Source organism: Xiphophorus maculatus, chromosome 18, assembly GCF_002775205.1.
Source record: "Xiphophorus maculatus strain JP 163 A chromosome 18, X_maculatus-5.0-male, whole genome shotgun sequence".
NCBI classification, from domain to species: domain Eukaryota; kingdom Metazoa; phylum Chordata; class Actinopteri; order Cyprinodontiformes; family Poeciliidae; genus Xiphophorus; species Xiphophorus maculatus.
The window spans coordinates 17997297-18023108 of record NC_036460.1 but is presented as its reverse complement, the minus strand read 5'-3'; the positions used below and the strand labels follow the sequence as shown (position 1 = coordinate 18023108).

The following is a 25812-nucleotide window of genomic DNA, read 5'->3' as shown; positions in this document are numbered from 1 at the left end:
CTCCCAAAATGTTAGAGGTCCAATAGGAAACACAGGTGACATCACAGAATATTTATTAAAAGAACCTCTGTTTTTAACTTTACACTCTCCTTAATTGTCTGGTCCAGCAGACTGCAACCTGCAGCTTTGAAGCCACTTGTGGCTCTTCAGACCCTCCAATTTTTAATTCCTTTGGCCAAACATTATAACCAATTGAATTATTTTTAAAAATTATAAAAGCAGCAAATAAGAGCCTTTGCAGTTTTATTCTAGTAGCAACTTTCGTAATATTCTTTGGGAAGTTTCTTTTTCGTCTTTAGGTTGCAAACTAAGTACTATTTTTATGTTGTTTTCAATTAAGGTTCAACATTCAGGAAATGCTTCCATACTCCATTAGTGTAAAAGGTAACTTTTAAACCCACACCCAAAAATGAAATAGTTTTTTTTTTCATTTAAAAATAATAAAAAAAATCTATAATAGATATTGTACACATAGATTCATTTTTTTGAAGGGGTATATAGCTTCTGTGACTCTAAACAACTTTTGGTTAGGTGGACTGAAGATAAAAATAAACCAGACATTTTGGCAAAGTACAGCAGTCTTTTGCAAAATTAGCAATATTTGGTGGTACAGTATTAAAATTTCATGAAGGCAGGAAAGGGGTGTATAAAATGATTTGTAGTTACGCAATATAATAAAAATAGTAAAAAAAAGACAAAATACTACATTGTAATACATTTAAATATATGAATTATACTCCTTAGAAATAGTGAAATCCTCCCCAGAGAAGCCAACAAGGGGCAGGCTTTTCCAAAGTTAAAAAGCAAATGATGCGGCTAATACTGGTCTTGCATTTTTCTAAAAAGTTTGTTTGCTACACATGAGTTTAACTGGACAAGATAAATTAAGTTGTTGCTTAACTGAAACAGCATTCAAATGGACGTTGAGTCAGAAAAAAATAAAGCTTCTTTCTATGGCCGGTTAACCTGGCAAATAATATCAAAATTCCATCTATGTGCTTCTGAAAGCAGCTTAAGCACCACTTCAGAAGTGAGGCTGAGCTTCATTGCATTTAAAAAATAAACACCTTTCCAGACAGAAAAAAAAAAGTTTTCAGAAAAGAAAATGGCATCCAAACTAAGCTAACAGGAAGTGTTAAAGTGTAACTGTTTCAATTTTGCCCCTGAAGAGTTTTTCTAGTCTAGTCATCTAAACGCCACACGTGTGCATGTGTAGCTGTGAGCGTTACGAGGAGCACCTGAAGGTAACACGGGGAGGTGCAATTTCAATGTAGCTTTCCCTGCGTCGCTCGGTTTCTCCTCCTCCTTTTCCTTTTTATTTCCCTTGCCTGCATCTCCACCACCACCACCTGCACCGCAGACATGGAGACCTTCCGCTAATTCCTGTAAAGTGACGGAATAAACATCTGAAAGAAAAGGCAAAGGGGGAGACAACGAGGGCTGAGGTGGACCATAGAGCTGGAAGGAGGCTGAAAGAAGGGGTGACAAGCGGAAAGACAGAAACATATGGTTGGACAGAAAGGCGTTTTATTTTACTGAGGACTGCCGAAGCGGACAGAAACTTCTTCAACCGCCGGTATAATATTCGCCCATGTCATTTCCCCTCTAACTTGTTCGCTTTAGCTTTGTGTGCACACCTGTGCCAGGCTGTGTCAGTCACTCCTCTGTTTCATTAGTTTGTTCAAGGAGGATTGCGGTGTTTGGACCTGCCTGGACGCGCGCGCACACACGCTCACAGAGAGCATCACAAGACGCGGCGCAGCCTTACAAACGCTTCCTGTACGGGGGAAATTTAATTAGACAACTTATTGGCACCGAAGAGGAGGTAATATCTTCGGTTTCTTGATTTCTCGTCGACATAAAGCTGTGTTTTCCAGTGAGAGTCTCCTCCTCCCGCAGCTTCTCACGGCAACAAGCCATGTCTGGCCAGACAGTGACCATCCCGGACGACAGGGCGTTCGCAAGCTTCAAGGCGGAGTGCCTGTGCGAAGAGGGCTGGACCATGACCTACACCAAGGGGGGCATCACGGTGTGGACCCAGGTGCTGGAGGAGGGCAAATCCGTCCATAAAATTAAGGTGAGGCGACTGAGTCTGTTTTTTTAAAAAATCTACACTGGTATCTGAGTAAATCTCAATATCATCTAAAAGTAGATTTATTCAAGCAATTCAATACAAAAAAAGAACACGGATATTTTAGAATGAATTAAATTTCCCACAAAACTGGAAATTTACCAAAGACAAATTTAAAAATGAGTTTTATTACAGAAATATTTTATTATGGCCTGGAAGACTGTGGATTTGACATTTGTCCAGCAGACAGTGACCTGCACCCTGCATACCTAACCATGTATTTTCAGTACAGAAGCTGGCTGTATCCAAGTGAATTAATGAAAGTTCAGTGGAAGGAAAATATGTTCTAGGAACAGAAGTGCATTAGCAACAGGGATAGTCAAGCATTGTGAGGACATTAAACAAAAAATATTCAAGAGGTTATGAGAGGTGTACAAAGCAGATTTCAGCTGCAGCAGTAGCTTGAAGAGCTACCAAATATATACATGCCCAGAACATGGGCACATCCTTGAGCTAAGCCACTCCTGAAACAGAGACAATGTCATAAGTGTCGTACCTGAGTAGTAAAAGGACTGGACAGTTGCTCGGTTGTCCGAAGCCCTTTTTTGAGATCAAAGTAAGTTTTGGATTTCTTATGGAAATCAAGATCACAGAGTCTGGAGGAAGAGTGGATGATACAGAATCCTGGAAGTTTAAGGATTAGTGTGGAGTTTCAACAGTCTGTGATGATTTTGGGAGCCATGTCACCTGCACTGTGCTTTATTTTAGCAAGTTCAACATCTGCTCAGGAGTCTCCCAGAAAATTTTAGATTTTAGATCACTCTCTGCTGACATGCTTTATGGATAGGCTGATTTAATTTTCCAGCAGGACGTCTCACACATTCAAAACTACCAGTACCTGGTTGGATGACCATGATGTTACTGCTTGATTGGCCAGCACTAAATCAGGTCTGACCAGCCCTAGACCCCACAGAGAATCTCCGACATGTTGACAAGAGACACCAGAACAATGCAGATGCTGTCAGCCCCAGGCTTCCTGAACACCTCATTGGGGACACAAGTTGATAACCTTTATGCCACACTGCATCAATGCAGCAATTCTTGCAAAAGAGCCAGAACTCCCAGACCAAGAACTGGCATTTATTTAACAAAACTTATTTTTAATTGAGTTTGTGTAATATTCTAACTCTTTGAGAAACTAAATTTTTGTTTTTCATATTTTTAAAACGTAATTATTTAAATTAACACCTAAAATGGAATAATCATCTGTGTGAAATGAAACTTTATGACACAAGCTTCACTCTTTGAACTGAATAAACTAACTTTTTGATCCACTGAGATGGACCCGTACAAAGAAAGCAAAAGTCAATTCTAGTTCTTTATTCATGTTTTGTCCATAAAACATGAATAAAAGGAAAGTTGAGGCATCAGCACATTTGCACTCCAGTCGTACAATCTGGATGCAGGGAAGAGCTCTGCCAAATTCCCATATGATCGAAAGTGCTGACATGCTTTAACTGCTGCTGCTTTTTGCTGCATGGACCATTGTAGTTGTTCGCCATGCTAAAGCTGACTAAAAGGAAGAGTTCCAAAACAAACAAAACTATATGTCATCCATTTGCAATCATGGAAGATTAGGTGGAAGTAATTTTTTATAGAACAACTGTCAAGGAAAGCCCCAAGTGCAACATCCTGTTGTAAATGTTTACAGTGGTGCTGATGCAACCCTAATGCACTCTATGGGAAAATTCCCCTTATTTAACAGATGTGAGAGCAGGTGGGAAAACTTAAGAGGCAATTTTATTTCCCCAGAGATAAATCAACTACTGTTAGTAAAACTAGTGTGTTGCAGAAGTATTCATACCCCGGGAGGATTTTCATATTTTGTCCCCTAGCAAGTAGTAGTATAGAATTAAGAATCATATAACTATGAAGAAGATGTAAGAGCTTAGATGGTTTTTCTTTCTTTCATGAATATAAGCCTTAAAACATGTGATATGCATCTGTATTTGACACCTTTTGCCTAAAGTTGACTTCAAAAGTGTAGTTCATTAGGAATGGAGCCTTTTTGTGTGTAACATAAGTTCAGTGTATATACAGCTGTACCTTGGTACTGTTGTACCTTCCATAAAATGGGACTTTATGAAAGAGGAAATGAGATCTGGTCAACATTTGCAAAGATTTGTGCATGGGAGAAAACCTAACATTGTATATCATCTTCAAAATACCAACCACAAGGGGAAACATAGTGATGGCAGCATTATGCTCTGGGTAGATTTTGTTCTACATTGACCAGAGAACTGCAGGGCATTCCTGGAAGATGACCTATGGAAGGCTGCACAAGAATTGAGATTTCAGGCATAAGTTCACCTTTCAGCAGGATAAAAGCCCTTAACATACAGAGGTACAAGGGACTAATTTGCTTTGTAGTCACTATGGTTCAGTGGGAAGAGTCATCATCTTGCAACCCGAAAGTTGTGGGTTTGATTCCAGGTTCTTTCTACCACATGTCAGTGTGCCCCTGGTCATGGCACTTAACCTTAAGCTGTGTATCAATGTATGAATGTGTGCGTGTGCATTTGTCAGTATGATTGGATGAATCTGGATCTAGTGTAAAGTACTTTGAGTGGTCGGTATGACTGTACAAATTCCACTTATGTTGTGTTAGAACGGATGACTTGTTGCAAGACTTAAAAATGTTATGTTTATTGACACTCCTTATCCAATCAGATTGTGATTCAGGTCTGTAGCAAAGAAACCTGGGCAGAAATTTTAATCTGTAGATATACTAAGTACTGCAATTGTACTACAGTAACACCGCAGCTGCCAATACAGTAAAGGTTTGTTAGACTGGGGTCTGAATACTTACATGTTACACTTATCAGATTTTGTTTGCAATAAAAACCCCAACAAAAACAGAGCATCAATATTTTTCCTGCATTTGTTTTATTATTTTGCCTCAGTAAACCACATTAAAGCTTCTTGATGTAATATGAAAAACTGAAAATATTCGAGTGCCGTAAACGCTTTTACAAAGTAATTCTTCATATTTGAGTCCAAATTAAAACATTTTCTAGAGTTTACTTCATATACAAAAGCACACATTGATATTTTTCAAGGCTACATTAGGTTTTCTTTTTTTATTGGTTACTTTTCAAACATTTTATTTGCTCAGATTCTTTATCCTTTGAACTCATCCACTCAATTTATTTTAATTATGTAGCAGCAGTGTGGGGATTTGTATAAATAAATGCATATCTGTTAGTCATACAATGCTGATCAAACATAATGGAGCAAAAATAATCTCTTTGCAGTACGGTGCAGAATCTGCTGTTATGGTGCATTGATAAGGAGGCAGGTTTTTTTTCTTCTATTTTTTTTATCAAACAGCAAGCATTGGTTGTTGATGGTGAAAAAAGAGACAAACAGATTCTGTGACAGAAAGAAATCTGAAAATGTGTTCAAATAAAGTTTGACGTCAGCACATCACACGCAGACATGCACATATCTTTTGTATCTTCCTTAAGACAAAAAGACGCAAGGCTTGAAACATTAGAAACTTTTGCAGATATGATGTAGGGTTGACACACTTGCTCAAAAGATGAAACAGTCACAGATGGACTGTTTCTATGATTTTCACACTATAAAGTGGTCTGGATCAATAACACGGTGCTAAAATGTCGCCTCTGTACATGTGTGAGCTACTGGGTAGTTTTTACTCCAATCATAAAGAGAAAGGTTTCTCCTTGATTTAGGCGGAACAAGATATTCTGAAGTTTAATTTCATTACTCTCAACAACATAACCATGCTGGAAAAGGGTCTATTGTCTGTTGCAGTATTGATGACTGAGTTTTAATTTATTCACCCAGGTCATGTGGTTAGATCTACCTTTCTAGAAAGAAGGCAAGAAGAAATTTACTGTTCATGAAAGTAACAGATTTGGCAGTTGGTCAAATCAATCATAATGCTTATTTATGAAAACTGTGAATCTTTTTTTGTCTTCGCATAACTTTTGTTCAGCAAAAGAAAATCAAGCCTTGAAGCTCATACAAAAAAAGTGAAGGGTAGAAAAGGGAAGATGATTCACTTCTTTTGCTTGTATTGTTTAGCATTGTAACATTCATGAAACTGCTTACATTTTCACAAACGTTTTGACACCTCTTTGTGTTGTACCGATAAAATGTCTGCCTCTTCCCAGAAATGCATCAGAGTATGATTGTTCATTGCAACAAAAAAGGATGTTTGAATGATATAGTAGCCATTAGTCAGTTAATGTGAAGAACTTGGGCAAATATGCAATGAGCAAACTCTGTTATCTCCTTCAACTGTGTCTCATTTGATGGTGCAGCATGAGGACCTTTTCTGTACTTTAACAATACTCTGCCACTAATGAAAATAAAAATGCCTTTTTAAGAATGTGGATATTTACACGAGAAACATGAAGCAAAAATAATTCTGCCTATTGAACACAAAGTGATTTCTAATTGGCTAATAACTTTTTTTCATGGGCAACATGCTCTAATTTTCTTAGCTTATACCAGGGTGTCCAAAGTTGGTCCTCAAGGATCGGCATCCTGCGTGTTTTAGTTCTCTCCCTGGTTTAACGCACCTGGATCAAATGATGGCTCATTAAAGGCCTAAGAAGAACATTGACATGCTGAGAAGGTTGTTACTACCACCAGGGAGAGAACTAAAACATGCTGGATGCCGGCCCTAGAGGACCAACGTTGGGCACCCCTGGCTTATACAGAAAACCATGAACCAACCTCATTTTCCTATTTATTATACATTGAGCAGACTAAGCAGGTGTAAAGAAAGCACTTTTTTCACTTTAAATAGAATGTTAGTCATTTGGTTTCTAAGGCAAAGTTAGCGAAGTGTACATTTAAATTGGGAGAAACTGGGATGTCAAAAAATTGTAATCATGTAATACTGATCAAGTTATGCTCAACGCTTTCTTTGTTAGAGGACTACAATTTCCTCAGTCCACCAGTCTTGAAAATTGGCCTGTATACCACAGTAGCTGACAGTAATGTGATCTTTCAGTACTGGTTGGGACAGTAAGCAAACAGAATGGGTTTAGATGTATCAGCAGTCCTTTTTCCTGCTGCTGTATCCGGGTCTGAAGAGCGTGAGTTAACCACCAGGTGTTTACTTTGTTAAATAAATTGATGTGTGCATACATGGGTGTGTGTCTAAGTGTGTTATCTTCATATGCAGAGGGGGATCCAACATCATACCATGAATTGGGATCTTACCCTGGAGCCAAGCGCTTGTTGATTTTGGCGTAACATAATCAACACGGCAAGTCTGCTTCATTGGCGTGTTAACTCTTTGTATGTCCACTATATGAATGCAAAGGAACAAATCTTCTTATTCATGCTTTTTTAAATTATTTACACCAGCTGTATTTCTTAATGACAGCTGTAGTTTGCAAACAGTTACACACACACACGTTAGTCATTTGGGTTGGGCCTCTGTTTATAACTGCCTCTTATCTTTATGTAAATATGACGGTATCATGAGCTTGCCTTTTACATCGTATGATATTGTCTCAACTTTTGTTTCAGGGCTCGAGCAATTGATCTTCCACTCTACAATGGGCAGTACTATTATTCAGAAAAGTAAAATATATAACAGGACCTTATAGGTTTTGTTTTAGATGGAGAGGAAGAATTATTCTTGCACAACAAAAACAATGACCTGTTATTACATATATCTGTACTATTCATTTATTTTGTTACACAAACCTGAGCAAAAATTTAGGGGAAGCACCTTTTGAAATTAACTTAATGGTTTGGTTTGGATAGAGCAACACAATTATCAGAAGCTGATTTTAATTAACTCAGGCTATCTACTTTGGTAGCTAGCCTGTGGTCTGCTGCTTTACAGACATGCCTTGTAGTTTATCTGTAATATTAAAACAACTTTATTTTTAGTTGTAGGTGGTGGTGTCTTTAGTTCCAACAGCTTGACTTGGCATGTTTTCCAGTGGTCAAAATTCTGATTACCCAAGTATGTCTGTCTTCTAATCAGAGGTTAATTGTAGAAACCTTATTTTAGTCGCTACAGCTTAAACATGTAAGCTGAGAAGGTTTACAGATCCGTCATCAAAATCAGAACTGCGGTTGCTGTTGGTTTAGAGATTTAGGTTATGAATAATAAATGTTTTATTCTGTTTGCATACACTGACTGAAGCTGTCTGAGTTGAATGATTCCTCTATTTTGATAACTAAAGCAGGCAGTTACTTGGAGAATATATGTTCTTGTTTTTACTACTTTTGTGCATTTAATTATTGTAACATAAATTTTAGTGTAACACTACAGAAACACATGCCCAGGCAAACACTAACACACAAAAAAGAGCCTTCTGGGATTGTCCTTTTCTATGCAGAGGCAGAGGGAAGCTCTGCACGAAGCATCCCCAGAATTGTTTCTGCCATTTTTGTATCATCTCTCAAAAGAAGATGACGAGCGCTGACAAGTTTGTAGGAGGAAGAGTAGGTATGAGAGGGCAATGGGAAAAAAGTGTCTCATGAAGGAACCAAAGGAAAGAAGGAAAAGTTGGTGGGTTGAGTTACATGGGAGGGGAAAAGGGATTGTTGGGTGCATGGTGTGGGTGGATGCTATACTGTGGATAATCATAAGCAACTGGATAGATCTCTGTTTTTGGTCTTTACTCTGGCCTGTGGATCTTTCTGAACCCTGTTTCACCTGCCTCTTTCCCCCGTCCCTCACTCTGGGCTTCCTATGCTGAGTTTACTGAATTAGTATATAATAGAATTACACAGATTTGTTCTTAGGAGGGTGTATGTCTTCATTTTCTACTGAATGTCTTTTGCCCCTTCACTTCTTCTCTTTCACTTTTCTTATTCAATTGTCCTCATTCCTCCTACTCCTGTTTCAGTTTGCCTGTGGATTCAACACATCCTTTATTCCCACTGGGGTTTTTTTTTTTGACCTACCGCACCTTGGATTTGGCAATCCATCTATGCGCAAGTGCTCACACACGCATACACACGCACACAGCCATGCAAACATTGACAATTATGTTGTTGGCTATCAAGCATAGCAAATTGCAAGTACTGAGGCATTGTTTCTGGCATTCTATTGAAGGTATGTCAGACATATTTTGTCTGTTTGTGATTTTTAAGTAGTTTGAAGGGGAAAATGGTTGTTCACATCACATGAAAATATGACTTTACACAACTTTACACATTGGAATGTGTAAAGTTTATTCAAAAATATTGGACCTTTTTACTGGGATCATAAAGCAGGACCTTCTTGTTGCAAGTCAACAGCACTAATAATTGTGCCACTATGCCAAACCATAGGTTTTCTACCTCAATTCAATCACCTGTTGGAGCATTTAGTAGGACATCTCTTAACCACTAATTGTATAAGAATGACACCAATTGTGTCATTTTTATTTTCTTATTTCTCACAGACAGTAAAAGCAACTTTCTGTCACCTTTCACTGAATGTCGCCTGCTGTGTCTAGTCATTGTCTTTAACACGTGATCACAAGTATGCCTTGTATGTGACTTGTGCTCTCTGTGGTTACTTTTGTTTCAATCTTTACTGCAGAGAATGAAGAGACCAAGCCTTTGTGCGAGGCCCCACGAAGTTTGAAAGAACTTTTATCTCCGGCCCATTTCCACACTACAGCACAATTAGATCAATTTTGGATCTAAATAAGCTGATATTGCACCCTCGTAATGGAGGTGCAAGCTTATCACAGCATTTGTATGAAAGACAAATGAAAAAAGTTGGATTGTTTTTATTTATTTAAGCCAAAAAGTGACTGACCAGCTGCTGTGCTGACCTGGGGTTTGTTTTAATATCTGAAAATATTTTCTTAGAAAAATAGTTTTTAAGAAATAATAATTTTTTAATACATTTTGACCTCTGTTCTTGGTCAGGCTTTTGAGTATTATTTAACCAGCTATCATGCATGCCTTCAAAAGCATTTAGTTACACTTTCCTTTTCATGGCAAAGCTCTGAGTTGTGGTACATTCTTTTAGCAATGCTTTCTTTTACCTGAACTTGATATTACTATCCCTAATATTAATCACACAAATGTTGTATCTTAGTCTAAGGGCTGCATTTTTGATGTAAATCTAGGTGGTTCAACAGTTAAATTGAGTGCATGCGACTTCCTGTTACATTTCACACGCTTCAAGAGTTATGCACGCCTGTTTTATATTTTAAGCCTTGCAAAACATTTTTCAAACTTGTTCACTGCTAGCCAAAAATAACATTTACATATCATTCAATTGCTTTAGATCTTTGCATGAATAAAAAAAAAAACATTAATCAAGGAAGACTATAAAGTTCTAATTTCAGTAGATATCAGCTTAATAAAAAAGATAAAAATTGTGTTTTGATGTTTAAAATGAGTATTGGACTATAAGCATTTAGTAGAACAAAAAATTTCTTAAACACTGAGGATGTTTTTGTGATTTCTGTTTAAAGTCGTACTGTATGAAGTTGTTGTCCCCCATTGGGCTTTACATTCTTGCTCTCACAAAAATGTTTTATTTTAGGAGAGACAAAACATTTTCTTCTGGACCAGGTTCTAGAAGTAAGTACCTGGTCCTTACATTGTTGCCTTCCAGCAATTAGGTTCCAAGTTTGAATCCCAACCGAATCGCTTTCTGTATGGAGATTGTATGTTCTTCCTGTGCATGCATGGGAACTCCGGCTTCCTCTTACAGCTCAAAACATGAAAGGATTATTTGGTTATTCTAAATTGTTCTTAGGTATAAGTGTTTTGCCCAGCCTCTCTAAGCTGAAAACTGAAATTTAATTGCACACTGTAACCTAACAGTGTTAGGTTTCTGCTCTATGGCTGGTTGTCTGTTTTTGTTTTGGCATGGTTACAGCAACCCACAAAAGGTCTGTCATATTTCCCTCACAGTTTTGGGTGAATTTCTGTTTTTGTTTGAGTAAAGAAACTTTGCTAAAAATAATGCCATGTTTTTGAGTACTTAAGAAAAATTACAAATAGGAATGATTTGTGAAAGCAGCTTTTATGTGGATACATACCCAAATGTTGCTCAAATTTAAAATGTAACAAAATGCTAAGCATTTCAAGACGAGGATTATGTTGCTCACTTTGTTTAATTGGTTCTTTTAAAACATGGGGACCTTATTTAATGCACAAAATGCTTTCATTTGGTGAAAGGTCAAGCTGATCATAATTAATTCATCACCATTGTAATACAGTATGTAGCTTGAAGTGGGTTGTCTTGCTCAAACCTTACTTGAAAAAGTCTATATATGGAAGTCAACTTATGTTGCTGCTTAACTTGTGCCTTTACACCATTATTGAGTAGTTGATATATAGTAGATTCTGAATTTTACTCTAACATTACATTGCAGAAGATGTTAAAAGATTTGCAAACCATTCTGCAGTCTTTATGCTTCTGTTTACAGATTTTTCAAGCTGTTTGTACTGCTCAGCAATTATAGTTGAAGTTACTTGTTCATGTCTAAGACAGTACTTTAGATGTTATATTATGTCGTTACAGAACAGTTTGATATTGGTCTAAAAGGGGAGCCTATATGCTATTTTTATTGAACAGTGAGAGTTCCCCTCTATTCAAAGAGCTTTCCTAGCAGTAATGAGCATAATTTTTCTAAATGAATCCCTCGGGGAATGGGAAAAGACAGATGGATAAAGACAGGCTGCCTTCTCGACTGATTAGTATTGGGACTTTAAATCTTCTGGGACAGACTGGATCCATTTCTTTCTAATTTGCTTGTCTTTTCTTGCTCACTTTATGTCTGTTTCACAAGTGCTTTCCTTCATTGATCTCTTCATTTTTGTGGATTCTTTCACTTGCCGCTACTCCATTGTACTTGTTGATATTATTGGGATGCGTCCCTGTGACAGTTGTAACTCCAGCAATGGCTACACTCCGGGGTTTGAGGCATTTCTCAAAGCAAAGCAAAGAGAGGAGATCCCTGGTTCTATTAATAAGCTTTGCAGCACCTGAAAAGACACAAAGAAAGAGGTGGCATGGATGGATGAATGACATTATGCTTGCATCTTGTGATCAATTCTGAAACACTGCTTTTTTCAAATGGTAGAAGTTAGCTGTCCAACAATAAAAGCTAAAAAAGATCATTCAGAGCATGACTCTTGCAGGCTGTCTGACATATGTCCCTGTCTCTGACTTGTACTGAATGTGTGATTTTTCTGTTGGAGCTCAGATCTAATAATGACTCATCTGTGATTGGTGGCCTGATGTTGTGCTTTTCTTTCTTTGTGTTTCACACCCAATCTCCGTCTTTCTGACATCAATGCTCTCCAACCAGCTGATGTCTAAACACTTCCACATCACATAGGTCTGTTTGTTTGTGGAAGTTTCTCTACAAGATCCTGTTCATTTGTATTTCTCTTTTCAGCAGTATTGTATGTTAATGCAAAGCTTTTTGCGGATAAATCTGATGTTTACCCTTTTAATATTTGCCTTTTTCAGGTGGCAGGAGTGGAGCAAAACTTTAGATCTGAAATGAGTCGGTGTCTGCTTGATCTGAGGAATCTCAGTGAGAAATGAACAGGGTGTACAGTGCTGAACTTTTCAGCTTCTGTGTTTTGTCAAGTATTCCTACAACTTGAACTTTTCATTATTTTTTAAGTTACAACTTCAAACTTTGTTTTAATGGGATTGTGTTACAGATTACTACAAAGAAGTGCATAATTTAAAAGTAATGAGAAAATGTTGCATGTTTTTAAATCACTGAACATATCTGTCAAGTGTGGCTCCATTCTTTTACCCATCAGTCCTGACCTGCTTCTCTGTCTCTAACAAAGGATATTCATACAGCATGACACTTCCTTCTCCATGTTTCCCCATGGAGGTGGAAAGAGAAGGCTGTTATTTTTAAGGTCATATGCAGTGTTGGTACTTCTGCCACAGAGGCTAAAAAGTTCAATTTCAGTTTCCAAGGAAACTAAATACCTGTAACACTTTTCAACTTTTTATGTAGTTAAAATGGAAAACAATACGCCACTTTCTTCTACTTCACAGTTATGCAGTAATTTGTGTTGGTCTATCATATGAAATTCTGTTAACAATTGAAAAGATTCAGGAAGTTTGAACAGTTTTACAAGGCACCGTAGAGTGAAGAAAAAATCCATTCCATTACTCTTGTGTGTTTTTTTCTTTATAGCCTCATGATGAATGTTCTCTTTCTTTTAGTGTCGTATGGTATGTAAGGATGTGCCGGCTGAGACGATGTACGATGTTCTCCATGACATTGAATACAGAAGAAAGTGGGACTCAAATGTCATCGAGACCTTTGATATTGGGAAGCTCACAGTGAATGCAGATGTTGGATACTACTCATGTACGTTGCACTGGTTGTTCTAAACATTGTTTTGCTTTATGTGGGTGAATGGTTTTGTGTAGTGAGGGGAAGTGGTCACATAGTGAAATGCATATTATTGTTCAACGGTTTGTTTTATTGGAGATGCATTGTTTGTTTTAAAGGGAAGTGTCCGAAACCTCTCCGGAATCGGGATGTCATCACTCTTCGCTCCTGGCTGCCAATAGGGAAGGATTACATCATCATGAACTACTCTGTTAAGCATGCCGTATGTATGGACAGCCATATACAGTGAACCCTTTTATAACCTTTTTATGTTGCACATAAATGTGAATACAGCATTGTGAAATAAAAGGGACAAAGTAGATGATGGTTGGCTCAGCTGAAAAAATATTTGCCCATTTTACCAAGGGCATTGTAGTGCATGAATGTCTTTATGTAGAGAGGAGGTGATGCAAACTTTTCATGGGACACTTAGAATTTCACTCATCTTGTAGAGAACCTTTCCATCCAGGACAAAGAGACAGCTTGGCATCTGTCCAGAGACAAAACTCTCTACCCCTTGAAGCTTTTACTGTAGATGTATTATGTACCAGCGCTGCTTCACTTTCCCTGCAAGATCATTAATCTGATACAGTTGAACACTGTACATTATGACTTTGGCTACTAAACATACTTTCTATGAACTTGACCCATTTAATATCAAGTGGTAGTAGAACACCAATAGTGTTTAGTGAACATAAAGATTATGCGATTAACAAGTTGGACTTCAGTCCAAAACGTTTGCTGATAAATTGGCAGCTTTTCCTATGTGGAACTGAGCTCCTAATTATCTCCTGTCACCAAGTCTGTTTCAACAAAACTAAAGTGTTTATTAGAAACTAGTTGGGTAACACTGATGAGGCAGTGAGCTTTGTAAAATTTGAACAAACAAATGTGTGAGATTCTCTAGAGGTTTTTCTCAGTCCTGTTGAGGTCAAGTGGTTCTGCTGTCAAGCTGTTTTACTCTCTTTCTAAATAGTACATTGCCTGAACTTGTTCAGCACTTTATTTAGTCTAGATGACTCCAAAGAGCTTTGCTCTACATTCAGTCATTAACCTATTCTCACTCGCATTCATTTGGTAGCCAAACCAGTCCTAGTTAGTAAATCTCAAAATATCGACCACCTAAATTCTTCCCTTCTTCCCCAAATGCAGCTTGATGCCATTTGTTCCCCAAATAAACAACATGCACATACCACTCATGTAAAATAAGAGAAAACATGACTTGTAAGACAAGTCCACCTTCTTCTATTGCTTCATGGTTCAACTCTGAGATTCAAATGTCCATTACTCACCCTTTCAGGATAGCCACAGATTGATCTGTGGCTACTGGCTAAGCAGCAGTAAACAGTATTGTGCAGGCTGGCCTCTGATCCACATGAAAGTCATCTGTTTACGACAGCTTTTGTTAGCCAATGACCCCTTCAGACTGGGAACACCCCACCAGGCCTGTACTTTTCACTGGCTCAGTCATCTTAGTTTTTTCTCTTGTCAATCTCAATCAGATCTTTAACGTTTTATTTATTTATTTCTAACACATCAACTATAAGAAAAGATTTGTCAATGTCGTAAGAATGAGATGAGTTTTATGCACTTTACCCATCATTGGTCATAAGCCTGAAGAGCTAACACTAGACATTAGAGATTTCTCATTGTTCAGCTTTTTATTGACTGCATGTCAGCCTTTGAGAAACGTTAAGGTGATTTCTTGAATACTAGTGAAAGTTACATGAAAGTATAGTTACATATAACTATAGCAATTAATTTGTCAGAATGTATTATCTTTGTTATTGTTATAGAGCAGGTTACTGAAATTGGTACAAATTGTGTATTGGGCTGAAAAGCAGCCAAAGCTAACCAAAAAACTGTGTATTGAAGTTTATGCGGTTTAAAGCAGCCCTGCACAAATGGAATTGCAGTTTATAATGTAGTTAGTAAGGATACATATTTAGTACCTTTCAGTTATTGGTCCTTTTATCTGTTGGGACAATCAGTAAATGTTTTAAAAAGATTTAGTTTGTGGCAGTCCACGAGGAACCATTGATTAAGACCACTTTAAAAGATTAAGAGGGTTTGACTGTTTGGCAGTTTAGCATAAAAGAAACTAGAGATGATTTTTGCACAGTAAAAATAATCAAAGGTTTCTAAATAACTTGTTTAATAAAGTATTTAGTCTCCTGGTCCTTCACTCCTATCCTCTCTGTCTCATTTGGAGTTATACTCCCTAAAACGAAGTTTACAGAAGCATAAGGCATTTCATGTGACTGTTAACTCTGGACTTCCGGCTTGCCTTCCGCATTCCTGCCTCAATTAGAGTTTACAGACATAATACAATCCGTGTCCGTGAATGAATGTTTGTGTTAAGCTGTGTGATTTGACAAAGTCACTGTTGCTAATCAGTTGAACTTCAGACTTACAGTATGGAAGACTGTTTAACTTATTAATCTCGATGAATATGACACTGACTTTAAAATAAACCAGTGATGTAGACAGGCATGCCTAAAACATAGTGAAATACAGATAAATTAGGGAATGGAACTAGAAAATAATATTGAATTAATTAAGTCTTTGGTTAAATTTTTAATGGAAAAGTGAATTACTTTTATTCATTGTAGATACAAAAATATCTTCCTCCCTTTGTTTCCACTTAGCTTTAATATCACATGAATGCTCTGACAACCCCTCTGAATTTCAGTTCTTTATTCTATTCCTTTTGCATTCTTGTTGTAATATTACCTAGTGCAGATCTTTATTTATTATGAATTAATTTGAGAATGAATTTAATGACATTATTTGTCTTCTATATTCTACCAAATTAGACCAATCTCTTTTCTTTTCCAACAAGAGGAAGGGTTTTAATTCTGCAATAAAGAAAATCAAAGAAAGGAACAAACTTAATGTTTGGCTCCAACATTTTTGGAAGAAATCAGAGGAATTGTCCCAAGTTTTTTTTTTTGTTAAGCCAGTATGTGATGTGTTAACTGTCAGTTCTGCTAATGGTGATGTAAACTCTTCAGTGTAGTTTCAAAACCTTGACTTGAATCGTATAAAAACCAGAGAATGGATGGGTTATGTCATTATGTTCTCTTTTAATCTGCAAAGTGAAATGGGGAGATGGGCTGAGTGTTCACTTTGGTAATGTTTGCATGTTTCATTTTGACCAAAGCATGTCAGACATTGAATTTGGACTTGGAGAGAAATGAGACCCAATTGTAACAAAAATGTTCAGTGTGTTTTATAAACAGCTTGCATGTCAGGACAAATGAGGACAAAATCAGTTGTTCAGCAGTCACACAGCAGAATTGTCCCAGAAAATATCTGACAATACTTGATATCTGCTCAAGGTCATTTTTAGTTGTCTTCATACTGAAGGACTGATTAAAGCTCACAACCAGAGATTTTCTGTCAGGACAAAGGTTTATTGCACAGTGTGAACCTGAGATTTTAAGATTTAAAGTTTCCTTTTTGGTTCCCTCCTATATAAATCTTAATTTTTGGAGACTTCTTTTAGCATCTTACAGTCCTCTCTCAGAATGAACTTGCTTGTACAGCCAGACTCGGCCATGTTGGCAGTTGCTTATAATGTCCTCCTCCAGTTTTACACTAATTTCCATACAGTGAAACTCAGTTTTAAAACAACTCGTATTGATCAGATAAAATTCAATGAATATTTTGAAGTTTTTATCTTTGTAACACCAAAAACTCTGCTTTCAAATCAATTGATCAAGGATATAGTGTCCGTGTCTGCCGGATGTCAGAGAGATATAGTTCAACTTAAATGCCCATTAGCTCAGAAGATGATGCTGTTTGGGTTCTGAAAATCCTGCAGATGATTCATGAACCAAGCTGCCAAGGTGTGCTCAGCAGAAATTCCTATACTGTAACCTGTTAGTAGAGGAGAGGAGATGCCAAAAATAAGCATCAGATTTCTGAAAAAAATATAAAGCAGTGATATGAAGTTCCTCTCTGCTAAGAGTTTCCATCTCCGTGCAGCTCTGGGTGCTTCTTTAGTGCTCTGCAGTGAGCCTTTTCCAGTCAGTGCTGGCTAACCAGCTCTGTATGTCATTATAGTGAATAATTATCTCAGCTATGTAGCCAAAGAAATTATCAGTAAAATAATACAGTTTGCTGCAGTGTGTATAGCTGTTAGTGCTTTGTCTTGTGCATTGGATTTCAAATTAATGTAAAACTATAGCAATTTAAAAAACACATTTCAATATGCTTGCTGCAAACATGACAGATTATTTGATAAAATGTCTAGAAAAGCCTTGAATAAATTAATTTTTTTATACAGATATTGTACCCTCATTGAATAAAAAATGTAGACTCCATTCTCATAGATAATAAAATGCAGAGATATTATCCAGTTTTGTTGTGCCCTTAAACTAAGCATAAATTTATTGTTGTCTTCACAGAAATACCCTCCTAAAAAGGACATGGTGCGGGCTGTTTCCCTTCAGACAGGCTACATGATTCAGAGCCAGGGACCAACCAACTGTACCCTCACTTATATGGCCCAGGTAGATCCACGAGGTAAATAACACACACACATACTGCAGCAAAATCAGTGCACAGCCTTGTTCAAAAGTGCATAGATGCTGCACATAATGATGGAAAAAAGAGATGCTCCCTTTTCCAGGTGCTAATGCAGGCTGCATAAATTATTCATTCATTTACCTTTATGTTAAATGGGTCGTCCTGGTAACCATATGAAGAAGATTTGCTGCTTGATTTTCTTACTTGCATGCAGATTCTTATTGCTTAGATCTCAAGAATGACCTCTTCCTGATGTATTTGCGTGGATGCAACAAGAATCAAGTTACTAAGATTCTCTTTCATGTGTTTGATGTGAAATGCAATGAAAGAAAACCTAAAATTTTTCTTCAAGCCACCTGCTCCATCCCTCATCAACCTCTTTCTTGACTTATTCTGACTTACCCAGCTCCTTCTTTCTTTTTACAGGCTCATTACCCAAGTGGGTTGTCAACAAATCTTCTCACTTCCTCGCTCCCCGCGTAAGTCATGCACATATTATCACGGATCCTGTGAGTGTCTTGTGCAGTTTTCCAAATGGTAGTCTTTCATCTTGACGGTACGTCACGGCACATGGGCTGTCACGGTGGGAATTACATGCCTGCTAAAAAGAACATTTTGTGCAGCTCATTTCTGAAATGTGGGTTTGCTTAGGTTGATACTGAGAAGGGTGTTTATATTTGTGTTGAAAGTAAGGAAAGAATGGAACTGACTGCTGTCATGATCAGTGAAGAGCAGCTTAAATAGATTTGCAAAGTAGAAACATAAAAATGAATCGAATTGATTTACACATTCCATTTCAGCTTCTAACCATAGCATCCTGTGTGAGTTTTCTTTCATTGGAAACACAGTCGGAAATGTGTGAAGGTACCTTAGTAGTAGGTTCTAATTATACAAGATGCCTTATATAAATATTTGCAGTTTTGGAGCTCAAAAGATCTCTCTGGGTTATCTGCTCATTCTTCATCACTGCACCATTGTGTAGATTAAGGACAGTCTTTACATACTGTACTGCTTTAGTTTTCAGTTTGTACTGAGTCAGTTACTATGAATCGTTACTAGATAACATGCAATTTGCAAACTTATTCTGAATAAATTTACATGGAAGTCCAAGTGCCAGGTGTGCCTCAACTAAAAGATTGCATTGATGCATTTCTCAACAAAAGCTTTTAAAATAAAGAAATGTTTATTACAGAAATTCAGTAAGCAATAAAAACACCTCATAAAAATATTTAGCAAGACTAAAGCAGCAAACTCAAATACAAAATTTTTGCCTGACACAAAATGGCTAACCACGAATGCATGTTTCACATTACCACTTCTGCTTCCAGCTGAACTATCACTTAAATTTAATCTGCAGAGCTTCTTCAGTCCTCAACACAAATGTATTTCATGTCTGGTGTCAATCCAGTCCACCTTGATAGAAATGGCAGACTGTTAGTTTAATCTGTGGAAATATGTGTAATATTAAACAAAACTGATTGTTTCATTTTTATTTCTGTCCTTGTTTTAGGCAATGAAAAAGATCAGCAAAGCCTGTCTGAAGTATGCCGAGTGGAAGCAGAGACACGGGCCCAACTTCAAGCCCTGGCTGTACCCCGAACAGACCACCTTAGCTACAATCCCACTCTCGGAGCTGAGCATTCAGCGCGCGGAGAGCCTGGAGAATTTCGACGAGAGCTCTTTGGCCGAGACTAATGAGAGAGAAGACAGCGACTAAACCAAACATGTTCATACAAACAGCAATGCAGGGATACATAAATGCTTAATAAACGTCCCATCATTACATGTATGTATATGTGATTCTGTCTGTACATTGGATATTGGTCATGAAATGCATATGCAAACATATCAATGAGGATAGGTATGACAGGACAGGCACACGGATAAACTTTACCAACTCAGTCACATTTACATACACGTATGAACACAGACACGTCACATAAACAAGGAGCACAAACAATACTATTAGAAGTAAATAAACTAATATTTGATGTGCTCAAAGTAGCAGTAAAGATTATTTTTTTCCTTTTAAAGGGATGTTGTTTTTTAATGCAGAGTTTCATGTCAACTATATACATAGATTCTTGTTGTAGCACTTAGACTTTCAAAACTTTTACACATCTTTTCACCTTGCAACCACAAACGTCTTTGTATTTTATTGACTATGAGATCATCCAACACACAGTAGACTGTAACAATAAAGTGCAATGGATTTTTTATTTTATTTATTTTAACTGGACCCTTTCCATTTGGTGATTTTTGAAGGAATTTTGTTGGACTGGATATTTGGGATCTCAAAGTAAAGATGGTCTGAACACAAGTCAAGCTTTCAGATTATATATATATTTTTAAACTAAGGTGTAAAACAATTAATCATTTCCCATTCAAGTTGTAATTTTGCACCCCTTTGTGTTGGCATGCACACAAATCCAAATAAAATACGACGAAGCTTGTGGTTGTAATAAGACAAAATGTAAAAGTTTATTGGGCATAAATAATTTTGCAAAGAACTATGCCTTTAATAAACCATTTGCACACAAAGTTTAACATGCATATTGATTCTACATATGACCTATCAAGATCCAATATTTTCACAATTAGTTACATGATCTCTGAGCTCCAGAAATATACATCCAAACATGCTGCACCAGTGGACTCAGACCTGTATTAGTCTCGATCTTTAAGTCTCTCAGTCTGCAGTGTGTCTCCATGACATTTTCTTAGCACATAATTATGCAGGTGTGCAGAAGGCAGCTGGAACCCACAACCCAACCTTCATCCCACCTTTTTTTTTGGTCACACACAGACAAATGCAGATTTACATTCATGCAATGACAGCTTCTTAATTTGGGAGATGTCTGAATGTATGTATACTTTAAATAAATACATATTCCTACAAAGGTTTCCATCATTTCACTGGTTTTTGAGTTTATTTTCCTGTTTTCACGTGTGCTTGGGTTTTGCCGTGGTTGGTCTTTCTTCTTCATGCAGGTTTTTTGAAAGTGCAGTGCCCTGATCAGAACAGACAAACACAATTACATGCAGCTGTGACTGGTGAACTGTTTGTACTCACAATGGGAGACGATGTGCACGTGTGTTCGTTTGATTGCATGCATCTACGGATTCACTGCGTGTGTGTGCAGTGGCCTACATCAGTGTTAGGAATCCCCCCCAATCTGTTGACATAGCAACGCCAAGATCGACTCGGCACCAAAGAGCAAGACATAATGACGAGATCTTGTGTGATCTATACTTGGGTTGTTTCTTATTGCAGCATGCCTTGCTGCTGCTCATAACAGCAGGCATGCAGGCACATTGAACAGAAACCGTTCCGATCTGATTCTCTATTAAAATAGCTCAGGAAGTGAGAGGAACACAGCAGTTGCCTGTTTATGTGGTGGCTTGGCCATGATTTTTTGCATCTCTTCCTCTCTGTTTGCTTCCACATTTTTACACCAGTCTCCTCTGCATATGCACTGCCTTATAAAGTATGAATGATGAAAGGAAGTGTATGTAAGAAATTCAAGAAGATCTCCAGCTCAACACTGCTGCTATTATTGCTCAATGGCAGAGGCCTCCCGCTCTGCCATTGCAATGTTCATATGTGTGTGTGTGTCAGAAGTACGAAAGAATGGTTTGCAACTGCACAGCTTTGCTCTGTCGTGTCTCAGTGGTATCCCCGTATTGTCTTCCACCCGCCTCCGCAGCGGGAGGAGACATAGAAGCAGCATGCTGGCCAGAAAACCCTCTGTGGATCTGTATGTGTCACACTACCACCCCCACAGCTACCCGGCCCACCGGGGATGATAGCCTAGTGATGACTCATCGCCACCCCACCTCCTTGTGTCTTCTCCCACTCCCTCTCCTGACATCTCTCGTGTTCACCCCTCACTCTGCTCCTCATCTTCTCTTTCTTTCTCCATCTTTTCAAGCGCTGAGCCTTCTCCACTCCCACTCTGCTCTTTTTCTCCATATTCCTAATCTCAACCATTTGTTCTCCCTCATTTATCCTGTTCTATCTTAGCCTATTAAGACTCTTTGTGCTCTTGTATTGCAACTTGTGCTTGTCTAGTGTTTTCATGCTTTTTTTAATTCATTGTCAGTCTTCTGCATTACTCTCCCAATTCTGCAGCTCACTTTTTGCCACCTGTTTTCTCCCCCACCCCCTCTACCCCTAACCACAAGCTTCTGCTCCAGCTCCACCTTTGTCCTTTTCCCTGTAGGTCTGAGATGAAATGACTAACACGCTGCCAAGTCACGGACTTGTCGCAGAGTAGATGTATAGTTCATTCAGCCTGGAGGGGAATAAATCTTGTACGTCTCCTGACTGAGAGTCCCTGACTGTGACGTGGGGAGGGGAGCAAATAACAGAAAATCACAATATGGGGGAAGTGTGAGTGACAAGACTTTGAACAATTTTTTCACAGTGACGAAAATAATTACGTCAAACTTATTGCAAAGGTTTCTATTGTCTTGCTAATTGTCCTCTCATTTAATGAAGTAAAAGGAATCCGCAATAATTTAATGATCGTTCTGATACAAACCACCCCTGTGGTTCTTGAGTCAGTGTAGATGGTAAGTGGTTGCCCTCTTCTGGTTTCACTGGGACTCTACAACAAGTAACAAATTGGCTATAGTCATACGACGTCTTTATTATAGTCCTTGGCAAAAAATATTAATGTCTTCATGTTTTTTAACACTAAGTAGCAAAAAATTGTCAATTGGAAGAAAGATTTTACATGATTTTGAAATATTTTTATGAAGAAAATCAGAAAATTTGTGCATGCATTTGTATTTTGCATCTAAAAACTGTATTCCGCAACTTTGTGTTGATCAGCCAAATGTGCAACATAAAATACATTGAAGATTTTGGGAGTACCATGGAAAATTGTTAAAAAAAAAAAAGTTTTCGAAAAGTTCAAATATTAAGACTTGAAAAGTGCTGTAGGTTTCAGCTCTGGTGTGCATGGCACGTACATCCTGTAAGCAATGCTGACGTGAAATAGATTGGATTAAAATTAAAATCCAAAGTAAATTCCCTCTGTTAAAACATTTCCCCCATATCTGGCACATTTCTTGAATATAAATCCAAAAGGACCTTCTGGGGCACTTCATGGGGTAAAAGTAGAGCAAACACACTATAAACACAGTGTGTTCGCTCTGACCTATATGTGACCTATATTACCCTGACCTTGCAATATATGTGATAAACAAAATACACACACAAATCTAAAGTTAAAAATGTCCAAGTCACACATTTTTTTATGGTGTGACTGCCTAAAATGGAAAATAATTAACTTGACTTTTAACCACAGGAAAAAAACAACAACACTAAACTAAAATGGGAAACTGCAAGCTGTGTTATTGGGTGGGTCTTACAGTAAAATACATAGGATGTTGTTCATTTACCTAAATAGGACACGAGGAACATTTTTGTTATAATTTTATGTAATTTGTTCACTCTTATTGAAATTAATAATACAATTCCACCATTTAAACATTTCATGTCAGACAGGAGGGGGAGTGGGTAAAAGTTGAACAAACTATAGCTTGTGAATGATACCAAAAATATTTTATCCCTGTTATCCTGTTATACAGTTTAAAAGGCAATTCTACTGAGTACTGCAAACTTGCATGTAAACTTCTAAATTTGATTAAAGTAAAAAATATGTATCCTTCTCATTAACTTGCAGCTAATAGAAATAATTTTGGTGGTAACTTAAAACTGGTTAAGTTCTTTCTGACTGTAGAAAAACAATTTTTTGATATATTATTTTAGTATTATTGAAAACAGTATATTTATATGTAAACAGTACTTTTAGACCTAATTTTTGGGTTGATTTTACTACATAAATGAGTGAATTCTTACTTGATTGCAATTGTACGAAATGGTAGTCTCGCTATAAATAGTTGTGTTTGGGACTTTCCAGTTAGCATAGTTACCTGAACATGTACTTCTAGTAAAAGATGACAGCATAACAGCACACTGGGCCGTCCAATCGTTCCTCGGAATCACATGACGGACTTACGGAAATTGTGTACTTTTTTTCCTGCATAAATTGGTCACTAGTTAGCTAGAAATGTACTGGAAAAGTCTAAAAAGTAAAGTTCTAGACCTTCAAAATAAAATACGGTACACTTATTCTGAAAGGTCTACCCGGAAGTGCAATGTTTCCGTGTTTGCAGCTTGCCGTCAGAAGACAGCGAGTTGTCGCCTGAGCTGCTGCTCCGCCGTGAGAAAAATGTTAGGAGCTGTTCGGGACTGCAGTCGTGGCCGCTGAGCCCATTTCGGGGACAAAAGAACAGAATAAATTCGCCAAGTGGGACACCTGTTAGTGCTTAAAAAGGTAAGTTGATAAAACCATTTCATACGTCTATTTTTTTGTTTTAGTCATATGAAAAGTTTATAGATAAAGAAAAAAAAAAACAACCCTTCCAGAGTCCAGTTAACAGCGGAGTAGTTTCCTGTTAAAAATAAACGGGTTGTCTAGGTTACTCTGTGCCGCTGACCGGTGTTTTGAGCTGTTATGTGGAAACTTTACGCTGAGTTTGCTTGGCAGAAGAGTCACAAATCATTTTATAAGCCGAGTACAGTTCTGCTTTTTGATGTCTCCTTATGAACGAAGAAGAGGAAACAATAATCAGCGTTTATTGACTTCATGGTGCTGTTGGATGCAACAAGTTTCTCTCTATTATGTCTCTGCCTGTGTGACCGGACTGTTTATCCCCAGAGGAATTCATTATTCCCAATCTGATTGCATGGAAGTTGTGGCTGGTTACTGTTAGAAGTTCTGGTGGATTACTCATAATGATTCATGAGTTTTGTGTAAGCAGATGGATTGTTATTTCCAAGCTTTCATCTACAGCTCTGAATCAAGAGTGCAGCCCCATCGCCCCTAACCCATAGTGCATGCTTCTGAAGATCTCTCCATCAGCCCATTTCTGCTTTTTGTTTTTAAACTAGGCCAGCATGCACGACATGTAGCACGAGTTCATCTAAATGAGCCTTTATCAAGAGTGAAACTGTCTAAATTTGTTATCAGTTATGATTTTTAGATCGGTGGAAACTGCTGTTTTATATCCTGTTTCTTTCAGATATGTGAACTGCTTTTTGTAGTTCAAGAGGCTCAATGTAGCACAAGACATTTTTGCATGACACGCTAGCTCAGTTGAATATTTTGCATTGACCACAAATTTGAGTGAATTTTGTGTGACATACCAACACATAGTGCATAATTGTGAAACTGAAGAACACGATAAATGGTTTTCAAAACTTTTTTTTAATTTGCAAATAAAAATCTGAAAAATGTGATGTGCATGCATATTCAGGCGCGGTTACTCTGGCACCTCAACATAAACTCGACTGCAACCAATTGCCTTTAGATGTCAAATTATGCGTGTAGTTTAATTTCTGTATAAATGTAGTGTTCTGTAAAAATCTCAGATATTTGTTAGAAGATGAAGACCAAAGAATACACCACACAGGTCAGGTATATCAGCTGATGATGGAAAAAGTATAACAAGACATGTCTGTCCCTCTCAATTGGCATGACGGGCAACTGGCAACTAGACCCATAATGACTCTGGAGGAGCTGCATTGATCTACAGCTCAAGTTGGAGAATTTGTCAACAGAAAAGTTGACAAATTCAAATCCCAATGTGGGAAGAAGAAGAAGAAAGTGAATAAAAATCCCTTTTGCTGTTTACCACAAGTCATGTGGCAGTCACAAAATGCTTTCTGTGGCAAAAAAATTGATGCTGCACAAAATTCTGAGCACACTGTCCCTGCTGATGTGTTTCCTCAGTGTGCTGTCAAGTGCTTGT

At 37.6% G+C, this 25812-nt stretch overlaps 2 protein-coding genes across 4 annotated transcripts in view; both read left to right on the top strand.

Moving 5' to 3' along the window:
- Positions 1-1143: 1143 nt before the first annotated feature.
- Positions 1144-20899, top strand: stard10 (StAR related lipid transfer domain containing 10). Its single transcript, XM_014470363.2, has 8 exons — positions 1144-1576; positions 1677-1825; positions 1900-2077; positions 13284-13431; positions 13575-13678; positions 17868-17985; positions 18415-18467; positions 19499-20899. Exons 3-8 carry the CDS (start codon positions 1919-1921, stop codon positions 19703-19705), a joined length of 789 nt encoding a protein of 262 aa, XP_014325849.1. The 5' UTR covers positions 1144-1576; positions 1677-1825; positions 1900-1918; the 3' UTR covers positions 19706-20899.
- Positions 20900-24205: 3306 nt separating this feature from the next.
- The window catches only part of arap1 (ArfGAP with RhoGAP domain, ankyrin repeat and PH domain 1), a 70376-nt gene continuing 68769 nt past the window's right edge, over positions 24206-25812 (top strand). For all 3 annotated transcript variants that reach the window (XM_023351122.1, XM_023351121.1, XM_014470361.2), the window contains exon 1: positions 24206-24335. The gene's annotated coding sequence lies outside the window, so the exon portion shown is untranslated. The remainder of the gene's footprint in view (positions 24336-25812) is intronic.

Excerpts from the sequence above, each read along its gene's own strand:
- stard10 (XM_014470363.2), top strand. The coding sequence starts at position 1,919 with ATGTCTGGCCAGACAGTGACCATCCCGGACGACAGGGCGTTCGCAAGC. Across the intron at positions 13,679-17,867 it reads ACTACTCTGTTAAGCATGCC|AAATACCCTCCTAAAAAGGA; the intron begins GTATGTATGGAC and ends TTGTCTTCACAG. Across the intron at positions 18,468-19,498 it reads CTCACTTCCTCGCTCCCCGC|GCAATGAAAAAGATCAGCAA; the intron begins GTAAGTCATGCA and ends TCCTTGTTTTAG.